This window comes from Dasypus novemcinctus, chromosome 20 (assembly GCF_030445035.2).
Source record: "Dasypus novemcinctus isolate mDasNov1 chromosome 20, mDasNov1.1.hap2, whole genome shotgun sequence".
In the NCBI taxonomy this organism is placed as follows: Eukaryota; Metazoa; Chordata; class Mammalia; order Cingulata; family Dasypodidae; genus Dasypus; species Dasypus novemcinctus.
The window spans coordinates 51,127,485-51,137,583 of record NC_080692.1 but is presented as its reverse complement, the minus strand read 5'-3'; the positions used below and the strand labels follow the sequence as shown (position 1 = coordinate 51,137,583).

General features: G+C 56.7%; 1 protein-coding gene across 1 annotated transcript in view; it reads left to right on the top strand.

Moving 5' to 3' along the window:
- The first annotated feature begins 1,610 nt into the window (after positions 1-1,610).
- The window catches only part of TMTC1 (transmembrane O-mannosyltransferase targeting cadherins 1), a 255,722-nt gene continuing 247,233 nt past the window's right edge, over positions 1,611-10,099 (top strand). Inside the window, exon 1 of the mRNA XM_058282990.2 lies at positions 1,611-1,921. Coding sequence (XP_058138973.1) covers positions 1,626-1,921 — 296 coding nt within the window. The 5' untranslated portion in view covers positions 1,611-1,625. The remainder of the gene's footprint in view (positions 1,922-10,099) is intronic.

Sequence of the window (10,099 nt, the reverse complement as noted above, 5' to 3'; positions counted from 1 at the left end):
TTTTACGGTATTAACGTGACACAAAGACACACATATACATTGAGCAGCCATGGCCCCCAGACCCATACTTAGCCCTTTGGAATAGGAAGTATAACCTTAATAAATGTACTTTCAGTTGATTGGCAGAGATGTAGAATGGGGAGACGGCACACTCAGGTGTGTGTGGGATCTCAGCATTAAAGCTATCGGGGATGGAAAAGTTTTGAACAAAGGATGGAAACATCCATGCTCTGGATTTCCAGTTTCATTTCCTAATCACTAAAATTTAGGTCACCAAAAACCAAAGTGAAAACGGGTGAAATGTAGGCTGATTGTATGTTTGTTTCAATTCATTGTGTTTTCAACTGCTCAGCTTTGTTGTCTACTTTTCAGAATAAATTGCTGGTAGTAAAGAAACAAATACTCAGCCAAACTTAAGGTATAAGAAAAATTTTCTGCCATTTAACTTATTACTATTTCTTAAGATAATTGAGCTTTCAAAAGATTTTGGAAGGATGGGAATAAAATGTTGATTTTTGTATTTTATGTTTTCCTATGTGGATGCCAAATTCTAGTATTTATAATAATTCAGCAATGGAAATTTACCAGGACCTGAAAGAGTTAAAAGATTTTCGAATCTGGAGAAATCCTAGTAGTCATCACTCCGGGATAACACGTTTATTTACATATCATACTTGGCATTTTAAAAAGAAAAATAATCTATCAGCAAGGCGGGGAGGTTTAAGAGTCCAAGCCAGAGGCCTCACACAGTGCTCTGCAGGTGAAGAACTTCCCAAACCCAGGAAATAATGATCAGCCCCACGTGACCCACTGAGAGGGGAAGAAAAAGTAATTTGTTCAGCATCTCTTGGATGGTCCCAAGAGTTTAAATAAAAAATTAAAAGGGGAGAGATGTTTCCAGAGCCAATTCAGCCACTGCACTCAATCCAAAAATCGAACCGGGGACACTCTGTCTACGAGCAGACAAGAAAAGGCGAAGGAAGGTGTTGGGGCGCCCGGGACCCCCGGGAAGGGCCGGCGTCCCGGCAGGGTGCCCCCGGGCGGGGCAGGTGCTGTCGACGCCCCCTCCCCGGGAGTCGCCGGCCGCGCTGCTCCCCGGAGCCCGGGAAACCCGAGGCTGCGCCGGGGGCGAGGGGAGCCGCAGCCGTGCGCTCCCGGGGCTGGGGAGGGCGCCCGGGCCGTGCACCTGCCGGGCCGCGGGGCCTGGCCGGGGCGCCCCCGCCGCGCCCTCCCCGCGCCGCCCCCCGGGGCTGAGCGGACAGCGGGGGCCGACGCGGCCGGGGACGCCGGCGGGATCCCGAGGGGCGCCCGCAGCCCCTTCCCCAGCAGGCCCCGGCCCCGCGCCCCCCGCGCCCCCCGCGCCGGGAAGGCGGCGCCCGCGGGGAGCCCGGGCGGGGCGGGCGGGGCGGGGGGCGCCGGCTCGAGTCCCGCGCGGGGCGGGCGCGGGTGGCGGCCAGCGCGGGGCATGCGCAGTGGGGCGGAGGCGGGGGCTGCCGGGGACGGGCGGGCGGCGGCGCGCGGGCTCTCCGCACCATGCCCGCGCCCTCCCGCGGGCGGCCGCCGCGCCCCGCCGGGGCCGCGGGGGCGGAGGCGGGCAGACGCGCGGCGGCCGGGGCGGCGGCGTGATGGTGCTGCCGAGCGCGGCGCGCGGCGGCGGGGAGCGCGCGGGGGCCCGGCGGGGCTGCGGGCTGGCGCGGGCCGGGGCCGCGGCGCTGCTGGCCGGGGCCAGCTGCCTGTGCTACGGGCCCTCGCTGCGCGGCGAGTTCGTGCACGACGACGTGTGGGCGATCGTGAACAACCCCGACGTGCGGCCCGGCGCCCCCGCGCCCTGGGGCCTCTTCGCCAACGACTTCTGGGGCAAGCGCCTGGCGGAGAACACCAGCCACAAGTCCTACCGGCCGCTCTGCGTCCTCACCTTCAAGTGAGCCCGCCCGCCCGCGAGCCCCGCGCCCGCCGCTCGGGGTGCCCGCGCCCCCGCTCCTCGGAGCCCGGCGGCTGCGGTGCCCGCGCCCTCGGCGGCTGTCCTCTCGCGCGGGGCGGGCACGGGCTGCCCGGGGCGCCCCCGGCCCGCCTGCGGGACCCGCCGGCTCCGACGGGGCTGGCGCCGTGGCCTGTCGCCGGGGCGCGTGGGGCCGTGGGCAGCGGTGCGGGTGGGAGCGTGCAGGGGCCGCGAGCTGCCCGGGTGCGGGGCAGGGGCAAGACCCCGCGCCCCCCGCGCTGCCCCCAGCGCCAGTCCCGTCGGCCCGGACCGCGCTGGCTCGGGCTGAAGAGGGGACGGCGCGGGGGCGCGGGGGCGCGGGGGCGCGGGGGCGCGGGGGCGCGGGGGCGCGGGGGCGCGGGGGCGCGGGGGCGCGGGGGCGCGGGGGCGCGGGGGCGCGGGGGCGCGGGGGCGCGGGGGCGCGGGGGCGCGGGGGCCCCCGGGAGCCCGGTCCAGGCCCACAGAGCTGTCCTTCCCCTCTGTAACCTCGGAGTCATGAGTCAGCGTTTCTGGCGCGCTTCAGGGGGCAGGGGCCCGGGAGGAGCCCTTCTCCCGGGGGGGTGGGGGTGAGCGTGGGGGGTGTTGCTGGAATGGGAGACGCTCTCGCTCCCGCGGGGTGGGGCCCTAGCGGGCAGAGGCCGCGCTGCGTGCGCCCCGGGCTGGGTGTCAGCGCCTACCGTGCGCCCCGGGCTGGGTGTCAGCCCCTACCGCGCACCGCACCGCTCACCTGCTCGGGCTCCGGTCCCCGCGCCTCGGCCCTCGTGGCGGTGCGGTGGGAAGCGTCCTGCGGGTGCCTGGCCCAAGGCGCAGCCCGCAGCCCCGGGGGCAGCCGAGGCCCTGGGCAGGTGGCCCTGCGCTCAGCGGAGGAAAAGCGGCAACTTGGCGGAGGGTTGCGGGTTTTCCACCCAGTTCCTCCACTTTAAGTTTGGCGTGTTAAGGAGGGCGAGGAGGGAGGTTCTTTCACTCGGAAACGCGTGTCTTCTCCGAAAGTTGTCCTGGGTTTCCGCGGCGAGCCGCGCAGGCTGTGCTTCCCGCACGGCTCCCCCAGGCGGCGCGTGGCCACGGGCGGACTTCTGGGTCGGCTGTCCTGTCTCTTACTACAGGGGGCTGTTCTCAGGCGCGTGGGGCCGGCCGTGACAGCCGTGGAGACCCTCCACAAGCGCAGGGCCACGCGCCTCTGCCTCGGTGGGGGGGGCTGCTTTCCCTTCTTGAATGTCCCCAGTGCGCTTTTTTTCACGCAGGACACTGCAGGGACAGAGGAGGGGGTGGAGGAAGGAAATGGGCAAGGAGATGAGGTCCTTGAAAAGAGGAACACTAGCAGGTCGGTCCCTGGGGAGGGCTGGAGGGGGCCTCTTGCCCTCCTTGGTTGTGCTAACTGGCTGCCAAAAGCAGGCAGCCGTGCAAGATGCACTGTTCCTTAGTTCTTTAGTATTGTTTCTTAACAGCTATCCTTTTTTCTGGAGATTGAGTTGCAAATCTAGAGAGCAACTCAGATCTAATTTGAAAGGGACTGAGACTTAACTGGTCTTTAACTAGTCCTTCTCTGCTGGATGCACTGGTTGAAACAGGACAGGCAGCCTCACCAGGCACAGGTAAACCAGTCCTAGTTGACAGCAGTGAGCTCGGCCAGTACAGCAGAGGACGTTGATGGCAGGGGGCCACTCGTGCTCAGGGGCTCAGGGTTCCTGCGACAGGACGGAACGTCGCATTTATTAACGCTTCCATGTGAAGAAGCAGTGACCTAGGCGCTCGAGGAAGATGATGTCCTTATGGCTTTTATTAAGTCAGTGAAAATAGTTAAGTGACCTTTGAAATATGTGTATTCTCTTTTGACTCTCTCTTAAGTTATGCTGTTTGAGCAGAAAACTTTGAGACTTCAAACCCATTTTTAAAAAATTTATTTTGGGATAATTGTACATTCCCATGCAGCTGTAAGTAATAACAGATTCTGCATGCCCGCTGGTCCATCTGAGGGCCAGTGCACCGTCACTGCGAGGAGACTGGCGCTGATGCGCTCCGCTCACCTGAGACTTCACCTGCTTTGCACACACTGGGGTGTGTATGTTTGGTTCTTCGCAGTTTTGCACGTGTGGGTCGGTGTGCCCATCACAGTCAAGATTCAGAGCAGTTTTGTCTGTCTTGAGCTTCCCTGCTGTAGCAGATGCCTGCCTCAGCAGCCCCCAGTTGCCACTGGTCTCTCTTCCATCTCTGTAATTCTGTCGCTTAAAGAACGTGCTGCAGTGGAATCACGTGGTATGTAAGCTATTGAGAGGGCTTTCTCCTCTTAGCATAATTCTCAGGAGAGTCTCCTAGGTTGTGTATGTTAATAGTTCGTTCCTTTTTCATTGCTGAGTAGTATTCCACAATGTGATGTAGCAGTTTACTCGCTCACCCACTGAAGGGCATCTGGATTGTTGTGAGTTTGGGGCTGTTACAAAAAAAACTACTATAAACATTCATGTACAGTTTTTTGTGTGAACACAAGTTTTCATTTCTCTGGGATACATGCCCAGGAATGCAATTGCTGGGTCATATGGTGGTTGCATGTTTAGTTTAGTTCAGTTTGGTTTTTTTAAGAAAATGCCAGACTTTTCCAGGCATTCCCCCCAGCAGTGTATGAATGATTCAGTTTCTTCAGATCCTCACAAGCATTTGGTATTGCCACAGTTTTTATTGTAGCCATTCTGACAGGTGTGTAGTGATCCTCATCATACTTTTTTGTTTTTTTTTTTAAAGATTTATTTTTTATTTATTTCTCTCCCCTTCCCCCCACCCCACCTGCAGTTGTCTGCTCTCTGTGTCCATTCACTGTGTTCTTCTGTGACTGCTTCTATCCTTATCAACAGCACCAGGAATCTGCGTTTCTTTTTGTTGCGTCATCTTGCTGTGTAAGCTCTCCGTGTGTGCGGCGTCATTCCTGGGCAGGCTGCACTTTCTTTCATGCTGGGCGGCTCTCCTTACGGGGTGCACTCCTTGCACGTGGGGATCCCCTACGCGGGGGACACCCCTGCGTGGCATGGTACTCCTTGCGTGCATCAGCACTGCACAGGGGCCAGCTCCACACGGGTCAAGGAGGCCCGGGGTTTGAACCGTGGACCTCCCATGTGGTAGACGGTGCCCTAACCACTGGGCCAAGTCTGCTTCACCATTGTGGTTTTAATTTACCTTTTCCTAATGGATAATGACCTTGGAGATGTTTTCATGTGTTCATTTGCCCTCTGTAGATTTTTTTCAGTGAAATGTATCTGTGTGTCTCCTGTACATTTTCTAAGTGAATTGTTTGTTTTTAATTGTTGAGTTTTGAGCTCTTCTGTATTCTAGATACAAGTCCTGGTCATATGTTTGGTTGGTAAATATTTTCTCCCACTCTTTAGCTTATCTTTTCATCCCTTTTCACAGTTTTTTGCAGTATAAAAGTTGAACTTATTTTTAAAAATTAAATTTATTTTTGATACATTGTATCGGAATTGTACACACTGAATGAGGACTTCTCTTAGAACAAACAGTGCTCCTTGCTTGTATAGAAACGTACTAATCAATGTTTTTGCCAAACAAGAAAGGGGTTAAAGTTGAGAGGAAGAAACGGATTCTCAGAGCATCTAATTTTGGGGGGGTTGGGGCCGTGGATAGTGCAGGTGGTTTACTGAGATGCTGCGACTTCGCACCACGTCAGTTTTGCTAACCTGGAGCTCCTTGCATGGCTCTGGGTTGGACAGGGCTGTTGTATTCAGCTGCAAGTGGAAGCCTACGCAACGAGAAGGCTGAAGACTCTCCTGTGTTGGAGATGGGATGCTCAGTCAAGGCTGAGCTCAAGGACTGACCAAGGAGCCCTTCGCTCAGCCTGGCTGGACGGCTCCAGCCGGGACACAGGTGCCTGCTTCAAGCAGCTTCCGTGTTTTTAGGGAGAAGAGGGAATCAGACAGTAAACCCCTGCATACATGGACGAGGAGGGATCAGGGAGTGAGGAATGCTGTGTTGAGAATTAAAACTGCGATGTGCTGGGAGCACAGGGAGCACCTCGCAGGACCTCTGTGACGCTGCAGCTGACGAGTCTCCCAGGGTGGCCTCTGGCTGAAACAGGCTGTCACAGGCACAGCCAGAGTCGAGGACGCCCACCCTCGCTTGTCCCTCACGTTGAGGCTGTTGGCGCACAGCATTCTAGGAGTTTGTGATAAAGTTTCATTCTCCTGAAGACGTCTGACGGTGATGTAAACCATACCAGTGAAAGTGGGTGGTTTAAAATGTCAGAGTTAAAAAATAGAAGATCTTAATATGTGCAGCTGTAAGGATTTGCGGCGTTTTGATCTTGGGATCTTGAGAGCTTTTTGCAACAGTTTGCATCTTTTAGTAACAAACCATATGCTAACGGTGAAAATAAGCCCCCAAGCCTGAAAGCAGCGGAGCCACGCTCGTTTTGGTCCTGGTCCTCCTGACTTCACCTCTGGGGCGTCTCTTCCAGGCAGCCGGGCGGTACCAGCTTGCTCTCTAGGTCTGTGATGGGAAACTAGCACCTGGGATGCTTGGCTGGACTCTCCCGTTCAGTGGCCGAAATAGGCCAAGAAAACTATGACTGGAGGCAATACGGGTTTTATGGCAAAACATGAAAAAGCGGCCTTTGACAGTTTTCGGCCCAGCTAAGGTTATTTCAGAAGCGCCGGGGGGGGGGGGGGGGGCGGGGTTGGGCTGGAGGCTGGAGGCTGCGCAGGTGTGGGGTGTGCTCTAGCCCAGGACTGGGGCCGTCGGGGGCTGAGGAACACGAGGCGAGCGTGATCGTGGGGGGCTGGTGTCCGCCACGTGGCTGGGCCCCCAGTGAAGGTCGGTCGGTCTGCTTTTGTCCGTGAAGGTCTTTTGTCCCTTCCTCTGGAGCTCTGGTCATATTTTCCCTAACTGGGACGCGTGGTCATCTAGGTCGAAGAGGGCGTGGGGGGTGCCATGCTGGGGGGGGGGGGGGGGCGGGCCCCTCCTGCACACCAGGGAGCCCGTTTTCCGAGGCCCTCTGAGGACTCCCGGCGCCCCTGACCCCTCCCTGTCGCTCTCCACCCCACCTTCTCCGGCTCAGCTTCCAGAGCCCTTGTCCTCGCCAGGCCTCTGCCCCCCAGGGCCCCTGCCCTCGCCCCCTCCCTGCCCTGCCTGCTCCCTCGTCCCCTCCAGCTGGGGCGCAGGTGGCACACCCGGCCTTCCCTGGCCGCCTGCCCCGCACGGCAGGCCCCCCCCCCCCCAGCCGCTGTGCCCGCAGCCCGCGTGGCGTGGGCACCACGTGTGGGCACCACGCGTGTCCGCCACGCTTCTCGAGGGGCGCCTCCCGCGCCTGCAGTGCATGGTGCGTGGTCGGGTTTTTCCAGGTCCATACTGAGGGAGGGGCGCGTGTTTATCCCGCAGCGAGAAAGCCTGCTTGGGCAGTTTCTGGCGTATTTACCCCTTTTCCTTTTCTTGTGAGAAGCATGGGGGCCACTAGGACGTCCCTGGACCCACCGGGGGGCCCGGCGGGCCCTGCTCCTGGGAGGTGGGGGGCCCGGGCGGCCCTGACTCCACAGGGCGCGGGGAGCTCTGCCGTGCCCTGCCAGGCTGCTGCCGCCTGCGTCGTCCCCCGCGTGGGGCATGCTGGAGCGTGTGGCTGCGGGGGACTTCTGCACGGGAGCATGGACAGCGCCCTGCGCTGACGGGGAGAGGCGGTGGGTGCTGGCTGCAGAGGTCAAGTTTGGAGACAGCAGCTGAAGCTTCTGAAGCAAAACCGGTCCTGGCGCACCCCGCTGTCGGGGGACTGGAACGCATCTAGGGCACGCTCTTGCTTTCTGTAAGTGAGGTAGATGCGAAGCGCCACTTCCTGTTGGGTTACGTGCGGCAGAGGGACCTGAAGATGCGTCCCAGGGAACTGCCATGACCGATGTCCTCGCTCCAGGACCCCACCAAAGGCACGCCTTGCAGAGAAGAAAATGCTGGCAGCGGCACCGTAGCCCTAATTGCACCTGCCCAGATGGCGAGCTGTGCCGGATCTCGATGGTCGTTCTCTTTGAGGACGCTCCTCTGGGACTGGCTACCTCCTGTCCTCCGTTCTTCTGAATACTCAGGTGACAGCAGTGGCAGGCCACGTGCGGGTGCTTCCTCACCAGCTCCCTGGCCCTTCCCTGCTCGTTTCCCTAGTCTAGCAGGAGACAATGCATCGAGCTTGATCAAAACCGTGACTTGGGCTCTTGGCCCGGCGTGCTGCTCGCTCCTCTGCGCTGCTGCTTTGCTTCGGAGCCTGCGGCTCACATCCCGCCGTGCTGCAGCTCCATTAGGCAGTGATGACTGGAAGATTTGTTCCTGGTACTGGAGGGAATGCCCAAGAAGAGCAACCAAAATGATTAAGGGCCAGAGGGATTTGCCTTAGAGGAAACGCGAGCAGGACCAGATGTTATTATCGGCCGAATGATCTAAGAAGGCTCTGGCAACCACTCATAAGCGTTTGAGTGTTCTAACGATGGCCAGAGATGGCGAAGAAGAACGGCCAGTGGCAGGAGAGGACGATGGGAGGATGTGCCGCGTGTTCAGCCTTGGGCTGTGGACCTGCCAGGGAAGGGTGGAAAGCCCAGCGTTTGAGACGCCAGAAGCAGATGAACATTTAAGGTTTTCTTTTCCTTTGTTTGTATTTCTTGTTGGAAATGAACGTGTGTTATGTTACTGCTGAGAAGACTGCGTTGGGTTGGTAAGCCCATAACCCGTGTAGGCTGCCTTGAGGTCTGAGACCTGTATCTCCCATTGCTTGGAGCATCACCTGTCTTCAGTTAATAGGGTTGCTTGAGCCAGATCTCTAGGCCCCTTATCAGATCTACTGACTTATAATAATATTATTGGGGTGATGTTAGGGTGTTAGCAGTTGAAGAAAACCTTCCAGGTGATTCAGAAGCTTGGAAATCACGGGGCACAGTGGTGGCCTGCATTAGTGAGGTTGATGTGCCACATCTCCTTGGTGTATGTCAAGGAGGGAATCTAGAGGCTTACTGAGGCCAGAACGCTGCGATGGGCTCGGGTGACTTCCCTTCACTGCAGCTGCGCTGACCGAGCACTTGCAACTTTGAGAAGCTCTTCGGTGCCTCTCCTCGGCAGGTCAAGTGTGATGACGGGAGGTGCTGCGGTTGAGGTGGTCTCCCCAAGTTCACTGAGGGTGATGGGAGCCTGTTGGACCAGAGGCCAAGGAGCAGAGCCGCCGAAGTCAGGGGGACACTTACATAAAGGGCAGCTGGACATAGTGACCCGTGTGGAGACGGCAGGGACCGTTGGTGCTAATTAGAAACATTCTCCCTGGAAAGGAACTAGATGGGCAGGCCTCTGAACTGTTTGTTCTAGAAAACAGGAAATACTCCAGGTCTAGCGACCAAAACCCAGACCTGAGCCCTCACAATAGTGAGGCACGACCTCCTGCCTTTGGAGGGGAGACAGGTTCCCGTGAAGACGGATCCCAGTTTATCCCCTAGTCTACATTGTTCTTCCAGGGATACAGCCTTTTTTTGTTTTTGTTTTTGTATTTAAATCAGAGTTTATTTTTTATCAGAGCTATTTTTAAAGAAGAAAATTAAAAGGGAAATAGATACTTTAAAGCTGCAGGCTGTGAGGAGCACATTATGTCTTCACCTTTTGGGGTCGTTTTACAGGAAGGCAGACGGGGTTCAGATGGGATGCTTAGCAATTGTATTTGCCAAACTCTGGAACGTTTTGAACCAGAGTTCAAAATATTAAGGTTATTTCAGAATAAAAGGGTGACAATGCCTACTGCTTGACCCATTTTTAAGTGAGAAAGAAAGACTAAATCAAATAAAATTAAAGGAAAAGACGATCTTTTCCAATGTCCAAATACAAATTTGTTTTTTCATTCAGTAAACTTTGATTTAGTATCTGCTGTGCACTGAGATGGGTACAGTGATAAAAAGAAATTAATTTCTTACAATGTAAGAAAAAATGCTATGATCTGAGTAAGATAGCTCAAGAATTTTACAAAACTGGTTAGGTGCTGTAGTGAGGTGCGCAGAGTAAAGTAGGACATGCAATACTGTTCTTTTTTTGCGTGGCATTTTGGGTGGCTTGTGCTTCTGTTTTAACTTTTCCAGTTATCCAAGCACCTGCTCCAGTTTTAAAATTTAGTTC